This window comes from Phoxinus phoxinus (genome assembly GCF_949152265.1).
Source record: "Phoxinus phoxinus genome assembly, chromosome: 5".
Classification (NCBI taxonomy): Eukaryota; Metazoa; Chordata; class Actinopteri; order Cypriniformes; family Leuciscidae; genus Phoxinus; species Phoxinus phoxinus.
Window position 1 is genome coordinate 39,280,035 of NC_136880.1, and position 16,466 is coordinate 39,296,500.

Here is a 16,466-nt window from a genome sequence, read left to right on the forward strand (position 1 = left end):
AAATCTTTCTAATATGCTGATCAGTTATCAATGTTATAAAACAGTTTTGCTGCTTAATTTTTTTTTGGAACCTGTGATACTTTTTTTCAGGATTCATTGATGAATAACAGCATTTATTCAAAATATAAATATTTTCTAACAATATAAATCTTTACTATAAACTTTTATCAATTTAACACATTCTTGCTGAATAAAAGTTTTAATTTCTTTACAAAGAAAGAAAGAAAATACTGACCCCAAACTTTTTTAACTTTAGTGTATATTGTTACTATTTTAAATAAATGCTATTCTTTTGTAACTTTTTATTTATCAAAAAATCCTGAAAAAAAAAAAAAAATCACAGGTTATAAAACAATATCTTAAGCAGCAAAACTGTTTCCAACATTGATAATAAATCAGCATTAGAATGATTTCTGAAGGATAATGACTGGGTTAATGGCTGATGAAAATTCAGCTTTGCATTACAAAAATAAATGATATATTACCATAGAAAACCATTATTTTAAATTGTAATAATAATATTTCACATTATTACAGTTTTTCTGTATTTTTTATCAAATACATGCAGGCTTGATGAGCATAAGAGATTTCTTTCAAAAATATAAAAAATAATATTTCCAAACGTTTGACCGGAACTGTATTTCTAAGGCAGTTGTAGAAAAAAAAGAAAAGATTGAAATGTAGCGTCATAAAAATGCCTAAGATATTATTTTCTCTTAAAGGAATAGTTCACTCAAATCTACACAGTTTGAGATCGTTACTAGGCATTTTTATGTCAGGAAAACAGAGGTCTCTATTTGCTCTTTATTTCGCCTGACTTTCATTAAGGAGAAATGCGGTGTTAAAGAGCTCTCATGCGTGATGTTTCTTTCCTCTCCAGCACTGGATGACGGAGTTGGAGATTTTTGCGATGCTTTTCGCCGCTGCCGTCCACGACTACGAACACACCGGGACCACAAACAACTTCCACATCCAGACCAGGTAACGCATGAGAGCGCTGGGTGAGTCATCCATCAGACTCCCACGCTGCCGTCACTAAACCTCAACATGAGCCCGAGCCGGCTGAATGAAACTAGCATGGAAGACGGAGAACCTTTCTGACCAAAGCCTGACCTGGCACAAATTACTAGAATGGGGAAATGGGAATAAAACAAAAAATAGGAGTGTTTTTTCTCCCCTGGTTTCCTTGTGTCAGTGAATTGGTTTGTTGTAAAAAGTTTGGGGTTGATGAGACTAAATGACATGTTTTTGAAAGAAGTTTCTTTCAAACCCTGCATTTATTTGACCAAAAATACAGTGAAACAGTTATATTGTGAATATATTATTACAATTTAAAATAACAGTTTTCCATGTGAATATATTTATTTTGTGTGACTTATTTCAGCATCATTACTCCAGTCTTCAGTGTCACATGATCCTTCAGAAATCATTCTAATGCTGATTTGCTTCTCAAGAAACATTTCTGATTATTATCAATGTTGAAAAAAGTTGTGCTGCTTCATATTTTTGTGGAAACCATACATTTTTTTTCAGGCTGCTTTGTTGAATAGAAAAAGGAAAAGTGTGTGTATTGAGTTTGCACTCGTTCCTTCAGGTCGGACACAGCCATCCTGTACAACGACCGCTCTGTTCTGGAGAGTCATCACGTCAGCGCCGCGTATCGACTGCTTCAGGACGACGACGAGATGAACATCCTGTACAACCTCTCCAAAGATGACTGGAGGTACAGCACCATTTCACATCCGTCATTCTGGGCGCTTTCCTCATTATCTCACTACTTTTGTCTCCAGAGAACAGACAAACCGACAGTTTGACATCAATTTTCTGTAACGGCAATATCATGATATGTCTTAGTAACTGAGTGTTTCTTCAACTATGGGTACTTTTATGTACCAGAGAGGTTGATTTTTATTAAAATGTGCAGATTTCTTTTCTTTCTTTTTGTTAAAATAAAGTCTCATTCATTTATTAATTCAAACTTAAAGCCAGACTCTAAAAAATATAAGTATATGTATATATACAGCAGCATTTACTATATATATATATATATATATATATATATATATATATATATATATATATATATATATATATATACACACAGTGTTGTGTTAAGTTACTCTATAAAGTAATTAATTACTAGCTACTAATTACATTTTCAACAGTCTAATTAGATTACTGTACTAATTACTCAATACTAAAAAGTATTGGATTACCATTACTTTCTAAATCCCATATCAACCTCAACCAGTCAAACAATACAAAGATAGACATGAAACTGCTCTTTTAATTCTTTCAAATAAACAATATATATATATTATATACTGTCAAATGATGCTAAATGTGTGAAAATATTTAATTGGTTATTTAATTGGGTGTATTAATATACATATAAAATGCTAGCTGTCAAATTAGCTGTAGCCAGAGAAAGAAGTTGGTTTAGAAACATTACAAAAATATAAAAGTGAACGGGTTTTAAAATGCTATCATTTTAAGAGACTAAATGCTCATAGTTAAAGAAACACCTGGACAAACAGCTAAAGGCAAACCTCTTTTGACATTAAAAAACTATTGTCAGGATTTACTAAAGACACACAGTGAAATATGATCACTGAAAAGGCTTGGACGGGGTTATTTTTGCGGCTGACCTTATTGCACATGCATTTGTAGGAGTTTCCCTTTCAGACGCAACATTTATGGGAGGAGAATATTTAAATGAATCATGCAAGGTGATTTACTAAGGTTTGCGCTAGTCAATTTACTGGTATTTGCGCCATTATTTAACGGTCAAAAAAGCACGTCTATAACCAGATGCTAATTGGTAGATTACTTTGGTCATTATAGAAATGACGTCTGTGTTCTTTAATTTACTATTGTTCTTTTAATCAGTAGATCACACGCAGAACTTTCCACTCCCATCTGCGCTTGTTTGGGAAATCTTTAGTAAATCTGGCCCCAAAAGTGCTGAAAGTTTTGCTATTTGAAACAAAACACAACAAATAAAGAAAGTCTGAAGTGCTGTGAAGATTTACAGAGATGGAAATGATTTATTTCTCATTCAGAAAGAAACCGGTTGTCCTCACACTTTGAAGCGGAACTGAATGTCTTTCTCCGGTGAGGAGATTCAGTGCAGGTGTTTTGTGTGCTTGTGTTTTCAGAGAGCTCAGGGCGCTCGTGGTGGAGATGGTTCTGGCCACTGACATGTCCTGTCACTTCCAGCAGGTCAAAGCCATGAAGAATTTCCTCCAGCAGCCCGAGGGGTGAGAAACCTTTACAAACACACATCCGACCTGCTCCTCTGTTGTCTGTCACCTTTTGCTTTGTCTGTGTCTCCCCAGAGCAAGATGGTATTGGTTAGAGGTTGTTCTTTCATAGAAGTAGAGACTTTATTAAGATTGATGTTTCTAAAGATGTTTCTCCGATTCCTTAAGAGAAATAAAATAGACAAATGATATGGAGTAAAATTACAGAGCTGAAAAATGAATGCAGATCAGATCATTTGGTTTTAGGAGAATTTGATGCTAAATGTTTGCGTTCTTATTGGGATCTTTTGATTAAAACTTTCTTATTTTGGCAAATCTGAGCAGTTAGCTGTGTTTTTCAGGTATCTTCTGAAACTAGAGAGATTACTGGGGACTTTTTTTTAAAGAGAAACATCTGAAAAGCAAAATTTGCTCTCCATTTAATCTCATTGTCATGTGTCAGAACAAAAACGTATTTACCATTCGGATTGGTTTGTTTTCTTCACCCAGAATTGATAAACCCAAGGCTCTGTCTCTGCTGTTACACACGGCCGACATCAGTCACCCAGCCAAGAACTGGGATCTGCACCATCGCTGGACCACGTCACTGCTGGAGGAGTTCTTCCGACAGGTTTGACTCATGTTTGTTCTCCAGATCCGTTCGGCAGGTGTATGCGCTTGTACGTATGTGTGAGATGAAGCAAGAAAAATCATCTTGCACTATATGTGTTTTAATGCGCTCTCGGTTTCGCTTCCTGTTCTCTTGTAATTGCCCTTTCATCCAATCACACGCAAGCCTGCGCCAGGGTTATCATAGGCTGCAGAAACGAGAGCATGTGAAGAAATGTGTCATTCGAGATTGTTTACACCTGAAAAATAACCCGCTGAAAATAACTGGCTTTCACGGCCCTATCGAATGCAGGTCCCGAAATTAAACTTTGGCATGATCATGTGAACAACACTTAGCTCATATTTAAAATTTTGTCGGAAATCCCAGATATTCCCTTTCATGCAGTGTGTAGTATAGCTGTTTGTGAATGTAAAAGTTCTGCAAAGTTTTAAAGATCAAAGTGCAGAAGAAATACTGCACAAAAAACTGCCAAGACGAGTCGTCAGTAATTCCAGTCTCACAAATTTGCATAATTCCAGTCTATGGTCTTCATTGGCTGCCTGTGAACACCGTCTACTTTGACCCTGAGACTGGAAGAATTTGGTTCATGTTGTCGACATGTCGAGGAAATCCACTTTGCATACACTTTGATACGTTACGGAATTGATACGTTAAAACCGACGTCATCATTACTGTTCGTGTCACTGTGTGTGTACCCCATATGCCAGCTAACCAATGAGAACGCGGGAGAATGATGACGATACATAACAACCAAAGCTGTTGTGGATCCGCTCACCTGAAAGCCTCCGCAACTGGCACGCACATTTGAAGAAAATGATCATGATCATCGTTTGGCGAATAAATAAACGATGGACAGTTACATACGTGTGACATTTCGTCACGTAAGCTTTATGGTACACATCAAACAAGGGGATTTCTAGTAATCTATCGTGTTAATATTAATTAGCGAGTCCACGACTGGCTTGGGTGTGCAGGGCATTCACCGCTTATACGGACTGCACCTGCCCCTGATATATATTATATATAATTATTGACTGTCAAAATAGGCCCAATGCACTTATGGACTCTGTCTGTCTCTTTTGCTTTGTAAAGTGAACAATGGAAGGGAGTTGCTTTCTCTGTATTACCTCCTTTCCCATCATGTGTGTGTTTATCTGCTACTAAAGTTACTGTTATAAAGCACATTCACAGCTCTATTCTCCATCTCCATAGAGTGGGCTTCATAAATATGCTTTGATTGATTGACAGGTTAGAGGATGGGAGCTATTCCTGTGTGTGAGCTATTCGTGTGTTTGTGTGTGTGTGTGTGTGTGTGTGTGTGTGTGTTTGTCTAGTATTGTTCCAGCAGCTGTACACACCAGGAGGCAGATCAATCATAACAATGCTGAACATAAAAGCTTGACAGTGTACTTTAGTCTGCCTTCAAATAATGTTAATACGAATATTTAGTATATGAAAAAAATCTTTCTGAACCAGACCTGTCCACCGCGTCATTTCATAAGCATTTAGCTGGATTCAGACAGGCTAGTATCAGGCCACAGACTGCTGACACTGCTTATATTGAGTACGGTTACGGTGGCTCAGACTCTTGGTATAGCAGTGCGGAAACATTTCATTTAACTCCCATTTAAGATGTATGAGTCTGTAGGACCTTACGTGGCATTTTCCACAAATATGCTACACTTTCACTCTACTTTATAAGTATCAGAGCTTCAGAGTCCAAAATGACAGGTTCTTTTTGGGAAGAAAATAGGTTTTGCTAGTTAAATCTGAAATTAGAATATCGTGCAAAAGTTAATTTATTTAAGTAATTCAACTTAACTAATATATTATATAGACTCATTACATGCACAGTGAGATATTTCAAGGCTTTATTTGTTATAATTTTGAAATATCTCACTTTGCATGTAATATCTACATAATAGAGTCTACATAATATATTAGTTTCACCTTTTAAGTTGAATTACTGAAAGAAATGAACATTTGCACGATATTCAAGTTTCGTGCAAATGTTTTTTCGAGTTTCACGTGTAAGGTTTTGAACTGTATTTATCCCTGATAGAAAATAAAACCACTCATAAAATATTTAGTTAATATGAATAATAATCTACCCAGCTGTAATGGAAGACGTCAAGCTTTTTACACTGTAAGTTGACGAGTTGATTTATCCACGTTTTAATTTGCCTCGGGTCATAAAGCTCATTAGATGAATGCCGAGGGTTTTTAGGTCAGGTATCATCTGCGATCTCTGACCCAGTTCGTTTGCTGGATTCCATAGCTATGATACGCTGTGTTTTAAACTGGTAAATTGTCAGTGGGCGGAATCACACAGACGCGATACAGAACTCACATTTCAAAGTAGAATAACTGCTTAGAAATAGCATTGTTTTTTTGGGGGGAGAAACAGGTATGTGAACTTAGCATGTTATATCTGAAACATATTACCGGTATGGTATTTTTATGCTTAACTTTAATAAAATAAATACAGCACCTTTAAATATTTGTTGACAATAAATAATTGTCGGTTTGAGGCCCTATTTTGTGCACTTTGTTTGTGGAAAGTGCCACATATTTCATACAGTACCTGTGTCGGTTAATAATTGTGCTATATATTAGAAAATGTCCCCCTGATACAATACTATGTAATTTATTGTTATAGCAATGCAGTTGAATGATGTGTTTGTGTTGGCAGGGTGATAAGGAGGCAGAGCTTGGTCTACCTTTCTCACCTCTGTGTGACCGTAAGTCCACTATGGTGGCCCAATCCCAGATCGGTGAGTGACACAAACACACACTACTGTATGTACGCAGACACAAATGCTCGCAATTAAATCTCAATACTGCAATTGTAAATGTATTAATAATTACGCTAAATTTTTTTTTTTTTTTACACATTTCAGCTTTAAACTTACCATATTATAGCTGAAACACATGGCTATTTTTATTTGAATATCTTTTTAAAAATTGAGCTCAGTGCAAAAAATTAACAAAGGCAATGCAACATGACTGTCATATGCTGGCACAAATGCTTGTAATTAAATGTAAATATTGCAATTGCAAAACTATGAATTACACTAAATTACTGGAAATTTTAAAGGGGAAAAGTAAAAAAAATTACACATTTCATGCTTTCAACTATTCTATTCTTTTCTATTCAACTTACAATAGCCGACACATATGGCTATTTTGGAAGATCATGCATATGAGGATCATTCATTCAAACATTCTCTTTAAATATTGTGCACAAAAATAAGCAATTTATCTGTCCTTTTCTGTAGGTTTCATTGATTTTATCGTTGTTCCCACGTTCACGGTTCTGACGGACATGACCGAGAAGATCGTCACGCCGCTCATTGAAGAGGCCACAAGTTCAGGCCTGGCTGGATTCCGCAGGTCAGAGTCTGGAAGTCTGACTTGTGTTTTCTGCAGTACAGGAATAGAGATAACGAATGCTCATTAAGACAAACCAGTCACATTACTGCTCAGGCCGCAATAATAGCTGTCCTTAGTATCGAAACCCAATTCACCGGTTCTATTGCGGTCATTACTGCAAATCCAATTCAGTCCCGGTCAGATACCTCAGTTGGATCGTTTAGAAAAAGAGTGAATGTGAGTGAGTGCACTGCTGTTTCTGACCTTTGTAATTCACTTTAAAGTGATCCATCAGTTCAGACAGCTCTCACTCCACTTTAACACAATTTCAATTTAAAAGTTTCTTTGGATTCTCTAAGTAGGAGTTCAATTTCCACTGCTGACTAAGCTTAAGAGCACATACTTTATTTTCGTAACAAATTGCATCTTCTGCATATAAAGGACTGAATTATATCCCTTCCCTTAGATTGTATGGTAAACTAAAACAGCCCGGAGGTTCATAGAAAGGACACAAAGCAGCAGCTGCATAATAATGACCAACAGAGCAGGACATTTAGGTAGATATGGGGATGTTACAGAAGCTTAGTGGATGTGATTACTGCCGATGCATATGCAATATTGTGATTTATGACGAGTGCTATCCCATCATCTCAACCAGTATTACTGCCGGAGATTCGAAGAGGAGCAGTGTGAACAGCTCTGGTTCTGACGGCAGCGGATCCCTGAACTGCTCGCTGCTCACGGTGGACCTGAAGAACTTCAAGGCCATCTGGAACGAGGAGGTTTCTCTGAACAGAGAGCGGTGGAAGACGCAGGCAGATAAAGGTGCGAGCAGATTCATCCCTGTGAGAATGACAACTGTGTCTGGGACGTCATGCAGAATAAATCGTCCTCAAACACACTGGAACTCAACAGTAGAACAAATTTAGAAAAGACAATCAAATCTATTTTAAATCAATGCTGTTCTTTTGAACTTTCTATTCATCAGAGAATCCTGAAAAAAAAAATCAATCACGGTTTCCATAAAAATATTAATCAGAACAACTGTTTTCAACATTTATGATAATAATAAATGTTTCTTGAGCTGAAAATCTGCATATTAGAATGATTTCTGAAAGATCATGTGACACTGAAGACTGAAGTAATGATGCTGAAAAATCAGCTTTGCATCCCAGGAATATATATTTTTTTTAAATAAATTCAAATCGTAAAAGTTATTTTTGTTTGTAATAATATGTTTATTTTTTTTACTTTATTATAAAAAAATGGCGCCTTGGTGAGCATAAGTGACTTCTTTCAAAAACATTACAAAATCTTACCATCCGAGTTTGAAAACTTCAAATGGGAATATTAGGACTGAATTGGTACATCCAAACTTTTGTAGCATTTTGCACTTTTCATGCATTGTGAGTGAATAGTGAATAATGTTCTCTCACTGTGTCTCGTACCAGAGAGGGAGGAGAAGGCCAAGCGAGAGCTGGAGGAACAGCAGGAGGCAACAGCAGAACGCAAAGACCCAGAGCTGGCGGGACCAAAGAAGGACAGGGTGGGAGAAGACAACCCGGAGCCAGGGGGGGGGAACGGACCCCCGGAAGAAAGTCCCCATGACAAATCACTAAAAGAAGGGGAACATCGGAAATTACAGAACGGTATTGTGATCAAATGAAATGACTGTCACTGTCAGCTCAGTTAATGTTGCTCAATTTCAAGATGAATCACTGATGCCCTCTGGTGGATAATAATCAGTGATAAGAGGAACTAACACTGTCTGTGTGGACACTGTGCATGATGTACTTGATACAGCATGATATTTAAAACCATAGTTCAAACCATCTATCTATCTATCTATCTATCTATCTATCTATCTATCTATCTATCTATCTATCTATCTATCTATCTATCTATCTATCTATCTATCTATCTATCTATCTATCCTTTTATTTTGTACTAATTTACCCTACATCCATCCATCCATCCATCCATCTATCAATCATCTATCTACAGATGAAAAACTCGAAAAATTAGAATATCGAGTCTGCAAAAGTTAATTTATTTCATTAATTCAACTTAAAAGGTCAAACTACTACATTATATAGACTCATTACATGCAAAGTGAGATATTTCAAGCCTTTATTTGTTATAATTTTGATGATTATGGCTTACAGCTTATGAAAACCCCAAATTCAAAATTAGAATATTGTTGAAAAGGTATCATAGCTGTAAGCCATAATCATCAAAATTATAACAAATAAAGGCTTGAAATATCTCACTTTGCATGTAATGAGTCTATATAGTAAATTAGTTTCACCTTTAAAGTTGAATTAAATCCATCTATCTATCTATCTATCTATCTATCTATCTATCTATCTATCTATCTATCTATCTATCTATCTATCTATCTATCCATCTATCTATCCATCTATCTGAATCTGTGATCATGTGACGTCTGTAAACAGGAGAAGTGTCTGAAGAGGCAGAGTCACCAGCAGATGAAGATAGGAGGACACTCAGTGGTAAACATGCATGTTTGTTCTGTATTCTGTCCGAATGCGCTTGTGATGTCACTGTAGGTAGTTACAGAGAGTATTAATATCTGAATGTCATTGCATCATAGATTACAATATCAGACCGGGTGGCGTTGTTTAAAAGAAAAGTACAGCTGTGGTGTCTCTGCTAGGACACCTGTGTGAACTTCACCAAGAAAATCCCCAAAACACCAGTTACTTAAAAGACATCGAGACAGAAAAACACAGACGCTCAATTTGATATTTCATGCGGCAACATTCAGGTTTTTAGCTTTAAATGTGACTGAAGTTCCCGTAACACTTTCTTTTCGATGGTCCACTTTAGACTTTCTACTAACTATAACTTTGCAACTACGTGAGGAATGTTGGTTACCAAACGGTTTTGGTCTGTAAATATATCTAAATACCAATTTAGATGCAGCCTCTGAAAAAAAATATCAATAATTTCAATAAATTCTATGTTGAATAAAATAAAATATTTATTTCTATAAAAATACAGTACTTTTTGTAATGTCTATTTGATGCATTTAACACAATAATGACTTTAAGTGTTCTTTTGGGGGTAATATCGAACTCTGTACATGTCAACTAACTCTCATTACAGTATTACCGGTAGTAGAGTGTCTGCTTAATATCTACTAACACTTTATTCTTCACTCTGATTTGAACAGAACCTGCGAAGGCCTAGAGTGATTTCCAGTGGTGTCTTGCGGTCCGGCATCAGACGCAGAAGCGGTGAACTTGCCCTCGGTTCTGAAGGTCCACGGCGCCCTCTAGAGGACACAGCTAATGCTTACATCACTTTGTGTTTGGCCTCTATCCAGCTTTATTATCTCCAGACTTTCATAAGACTGATCCTTCTGAACGATGAAGAATGTCACAGGCGAGGGACGACGGCTGCTTTTGTCTGGTCTGTTTTATTAACTGAAGCAGATCTCATTTCCCTCCCAAACCTTTAGAGAGCAATGAGTTCACCCGCTAAGAAAAAAGCATGCATAGCTGAAATAATGCCATTATACAGTAAAAGCTCCTTCATTTGTAATTACACACACACATGCTTTTTACGTCTTTCTGCATTTGCAGTCGGATGACTTGCCACGTGTCTATGATTTATATCTAAATACTATACTATATAATATGCGGCCTGCGTTTAGCTGTAAATAACTAATCTTAGCAGTTGCACCCGTGATCAATATTCACAACATGACATTGTGTTCAGTTATTTTAAACACGCTTTACTCAAAACGGACTGATTTTTATTTCAGCAAACTGATGCAATGTCTGCCAGACGCCTCATCAGCTAATAGAGGTTGCGTATATGAAACCCTGAATGTGCATATGTATTATTATTGTAAATGACTGTCTGCATTTAGATCCGAGCTTTTATAACTGAGAAAAGCCGTACGAAGTGGCAGTATTTCTTATCGGAGCACGTCTGTGTGCAGCTGTGGAGTAGAAAACGCCTGATTCAACCTAAGATTTTTCCTTCTCTCGCTTACCTTCAGATGCCTTTCTTCATGTAGTCTTTCTGAAAACGTCTTCTACAGGAAACACTCGCGCACAAACTAGCAGTCACCATAGACGATGTGAGTCTTATAACTGAACGTAGTAGTGTGTAAGTCATAACCATATCACTGTGCTCGCTCTGCAATACCTAGATATTTGCCGTACGTCATTTTTACTGATGTCCTGAGGTTTTTGTGACCAGCGTTTCTCTGTCCTTTGAGCAGGTCATCTAAAAAAAGAAAGGGAAAAAAGCAGGGGAGAACATGTCTTTAACATTTCAGCCCAAAATCAAAAGAAAGCATGATGAAAACAAACCCATTTTTAGGACCCTTATTTTTTTTAGGGTCTTTTAACATGATTTTCATGGCCATATAAGCACATTTTCCTCATTTATTCTCATGAACATATCCAGGCGTTTTACTTTTGAGTTTTTGTAATTCATGGTAATCCTAAAGATGCTCCAACAAATAAAAAAAAAGATTTTTTAACATTTTGAAAGAAGTCTCATGTTCACCAAGGCTGCACTCATTTGATCTAAAATAGGCCTACAGTAAAACTGTAATATCATGAAATATTATTACAATTTAAAATAACTCTTTTCTATTTTCATATTTTTTAGGATGTAATTTATTCCTATGATGGAAAAGCTGAATTTTCAGGATCACTACTCCAGAATTCAGTCACATGATCCATCAGAAATCATTTAAAAGCATTATATTTTTCACCCTTGGTGTGAACGGGCCTTAAAGTGTGTATGTCAGGTTAAATTTTTTTTTTAGATATATTAAATAAGGTTTAGATGTCTGAGTGAAAATGTAATTATCATTAAAATTATTACTGTAACTGCCCTACAATAAGCTTTATAGCCATTTCTGTCAAGATCATATTTTTAAAACGCAGCTGAGCTGTGACGTCATACAAGGGAGACGTGCCAACAAAGTTCTATTCAAGTATGGAGAGTTTTGAGTCTGAGGAGATGCAAAATCCCCCTCAAACCTATACGATGGCCCACAGCCATACAATTTTGAGCCTCCCAGGCGGGAGACTGATGAGGAGCCAAACAGAAATGTAAATAATTCATATCGAAGAAACATAAATATCTGGTGTGAAGAAGAACCAGTGGATAGTTGGTCAGGTGTCTGGTAAGTATAGGCGTAACGGTATGTATTCGTATTGAACCGAAACGGTACGGGTGTCACGGTTCAGTGCATGAATATACACGGAGAATACACAGTATATATATATAAAAAAAAAAAATTAACTCGCGTGCAAATTAATTAATGCGGAACTAGTTAGATACGCGGGTTATTTAGGGACACCTAATCTGTAGCTCCGCCTTAGCTCTGAAGCTCCGTGGCTATAATGAACAGGCTGCGATCGATGTCAATATTGCAATGCTGGAATGTGTGTGTGTGTGTGTGTGTGTGTGTGTGTGTGTGTGAGAGAGAGAGAGGGAGAGGGAGAGAGAGGGGCGCGATCGACGTGCTTCTACTACAGTAGCATACACCGTAGGCACCGCATCAGCTGCCAGTCTCACTCGGGTTTTAAATCCCATTTTATAACTCATGAGATCTCCAACCGCGTAGTCCTTCTCAGTGAAATGGGCGCTGCAAATGACCAAAGTCTTGGATACCGAAGCAGCACTGAAGTCAGCGCGTTTGCTCCGAATAAAGTTGACCCAGGCACGGAACACAGTGGACTCTGTGACCGGTTTTAACGGTGTTTTTGCACCCAGCACAAACGCAGTAATTCACCATCGTGAAAATACGCCTGCGTATACTAACGACCTAACTTAAATAACTAACTAAATAAATGTCCTAATCACTAATTCTCTCGCTCTATCACTCGTGCAATTATCAACACAGCTCAGCGAGCGGGGGAGACGTCTCCCTGTTATGACGTCAAACGATTCGTTTGGAATGAGGAGCAGTTTTAAGGGAGGACTGAAAATAACGAACTTTTTCATCTTATATTCTGCCTTTAGGAATCGAAAAACATACAAAACAATACATCAACTTGTCAAACGTGTATTTCCCCTCACTATTTTGTGTTAATCAAAATTAAAAATTTAACCTGACATACACACTTTAACATGCTGGCTTGCTGCTCAAGAAACATTTCTGATTATTATCAATGTTGAAAACGGTTGCTTAATATTTTGTGCAAACCGTGATACAATTGACCGTTCGCAAAAGCCACGCCCCTTAGTTATTGTTACTACGCCCGTCAAACAATTGAGAACCAGACGCATGACTGGGTTGAGCTCCATACATTAAGTGATTGGTTTTGGAGTAATGCAGCAGACATATCCTCCAAGGCACGACAGAAAGTGTAGACAGAATAGCACACGGGAGCACATGCACTAAACAGTTTTGTAAAATTATATATCAATCATTTTTATTTGATCATATATCATTTTACAAAACTGTTTTGCGCATGTGCTCCCGCGCGCGCTATTTCAGTCACAACACTGCAATCAGAGGACGCGCTGAAACCAACTCTCGATGCGGTTCTCTTCATAACTCGTAGCCGACTGAGAAGGACATATTTGTGTAAATAAATAGTTGTGCAACTGCGCGAACTTTGTTTTGAAGTTTAATGTTTGAGTTCCAGAGGAATTTGTGACTGTGTACCTGTTCAACCACATCAAAGTTTCGTAATTAGTAAGTCCGTGCTTTTTCTCTTTTTTTCTCTCTTGTTTGCTGACTGATGAGGGGCCGCAGTGCCGTAGTGAAACGGTGTTTGTACATGTAGCCTATTTTTTAATAATAGTTGCAAGCAATCATAAAATACAGCAAATTTTAAGCCCGTGCAGACCTCACTGCCATAGGCGCATCATTGCACTATCTTGCTGAAATCGGAATGTTTGACGGAGGTCCTTCTCCTTAGTTACAGTTGCTGAGCTAGGATTGGACGAGAACCGTTCGAGGGCGGGGTTTTGCGAACGGTCAATTATTTTCAGGATTCTTGGATGAACAGAATGTTCAAAAGAACAGCATTTATTTGAAATAATAAAAAAAATATTTTGTAATAAATGTTATTTTTGATCAATTTAATGCATCCTTGCTGAATAAAAGTATGATTTTATTTTTAAAATATCTCACTAACCCTAAACTTTTAAATTGTAGTGTTGGCCTATCATTATTGTATAAGTACATTTGCAATTTAAATAATATATCATTGTTGTTTTTAATATTCCAGTAATAATTACATTTGGTGTTTATTTTGTTTTATTTTACTTTTATTTAATTTTTTGCTTTAAGGCAATGCAACATAAATGACATAAACATAAAATATGCATTTTTATTATGCAAAAATAACTGCTTAAATATTTTTTTTTAATTCAATATAATTTATTTGACTTTTGATTTCAGGGTTAAATATGACTTGGACATGTAATTGACAGGTTTTGTGAAGTTCATTCATTATGAAGTTCAGCATTCAGGAACTACTTTGTTAATGGGAACATTTAACTCTGTTCTTTCTCCTGTTTGTCTCATCTGTTGTTGTAAATATGGTTTCTCTGAACTGTTTCTTTTAATAAGTAAGTGAGACGGGATAAACGCGTACATTCACAGCGACTCTGGCATGATCTGAGGGTGTGATGTGAGAACAGTTGAACTTCTGAATAATTGTTTTTATTTATACAAAGCCTGTAAAATGATTCTTCCTTACTGTATCTAATTTATGTATATTATTTACGGAGTTATAAGTGTAAAAGTTTGTTTTTCTCTTTTCCCAATATCTTTACTCAGCAGAATGAATATCATTGTTATTTGCCCTGACAAAATGAGAGCAGATAATGGATATGCATTTCTCCTGAAATGAAGCAAATTGCCACTTTATTACATGGGTTACATGATTCAGTTTGCCTTCTTGTGGTTTACTGTAAAGCTTCCTGTAGATTCAGATTATTACTAGTTTTGGTTTCAGATCATGGGGCAGATGAATGTGATGGCATGTGCTAAAATTATGCGTCTCTCTGTGTGTGTGTGTGTGTGTGTGTGTGTGTGTGTGCGTGCGTGCGTGCGTGCGTGCGTGCGTGCGTGTGTGTGTGCGCATGTGTGTGAGCGAGCTGATCATGTCCAATTTGTAAAAGTTGACACTGTGATCTTTAGTGTCTATCCGTCTCCATAATGTCTGTCTTTGAGCAGGACGCAGAGAAAGAGAAAAACATCTGTGTCTGCACATGCGTGATTCACAATAAACATCAACTTAAAGGGCTCAGAACAAACGTGCTGCTGTTTTTGGGACTAAAGTGTGTGTGTGTGATTGAGGAGTGAAAGGTATAGTCCACCCATAAATAAAATTAATTATAATTTATTCACCCTCATTTAGTTTCCAAACCCATATGACTTAATTTTGTGAATCACAAAAGGAAAGATATTCAGTGAACAACTTTATTTTGGTATAGTTTATTTTGGGGCTTCAAATATGGTTGTGGACATTGGGGGACCTTGAAGTCAAAAATGTTCAAATCCACTGATGTAGAATTCAGAAACCCTTGTTATTAGCGACACCGGTGGCCGTTAAGTGAACTGCAGCCAGCAAATTATCATGCTCGCAACTTACATTTAGATGATTATGTAAATGTGCAGTGCTTTCCTCTCAATAGCAAAACAACAATAAAATATATATATGTATATATATATATATATATATATATATATAAATAAATATAGCTGCAAGCAGCGATTACGGGCCCAAGCCGGTGGCACCGCCACCCCGGTGCCTTTAGTTGCACTAAAGGCACCAGGGTGGCGGTGCCACCGGCTTGGGCCCTCCATCGCTGCTTGCAGCTATATTTATTTATATATATATATATATATATATATATATACATATATATATATAAATATATATATATATATATATATATATATATATATATATATATATAAAACCGCCACCCCGGTGCCTTTAGGGTTCCTGTGCACAACGGGCAATAACGTAACTCTGCTTTGACTGTCGAGAAGAAGTCTGCTTTAGAGCTTGCATCAGTGTGGGTTCTGCAAAAGTGCACATCGAGGGCACATATCAACCACAAAGTATGCGTGAGCACCCTTCTGAAACCTAAAATGAAAAATTAGACACCCTACAGTCTCATGGACTTAACGGACACATGAAATCAGCAGCCATTGTAAGTACACAACACCAAAAATTCATATGAAGTGTGGTATATATATATAT

The 16,466-nt window shown here is 36.9% G+C and overlaps 1 protein-coding gene across 4 annotated transcripts in view; it reads left to right on the forward strand.

The window, feature by feature from the left end:
- Positions 1-12,521, forward strand: part of pde1cb (phosphodiesterase 1C, calmodulin-dependent b) — a 141,658-nt gene extending 129,137 nt beyond the window's left edge. For all 4 annotated transcript variants that reach the window (XM_079612780.1, XM_079612779.1, XM_079612781.1 and 1 more), the window contains 10 exons: positions 881-981; positions 1,595-1,723; positions 3,159-3,260; positions 3,753-3,873; positions 6,566-6,647; positions 7,152-7,266; positions 7,904-8,070; positions 8,697-8,894; positions 9,702-9,758; positions 10,442-12,521. In XM_079612780.1, coding sequence (XP_079468906.1) covers positions 881-981; positions 1,595-1,723; positions 3,159-3,260; positions 3,753-3,873; positions 6,566-6,647; positions 7,152-7,266; positions 7,904-8,070; positions 8,697-8,894; positions 9,702-9,758; positions 10,442-10,458 — 1,089 coding nt within the window. In that variant the 3' untranslated portion in view covers positions 10,459-12,521. The remainder of the gene's footprint in view (positions 1-880; positions 982-1,594; positions 1,724-3,158; positions 3,261-3,752; positions 3,874-6,565; positions 6,648-7,151; positions 7,267-7,903; positions 8,071-8,696; positions 8,895-9,701; positions 9,759-10,441) is intronic.
- The last annotated feature ends 3,945 nt before the right edge of the window (positions 12,522-16,466 follow it).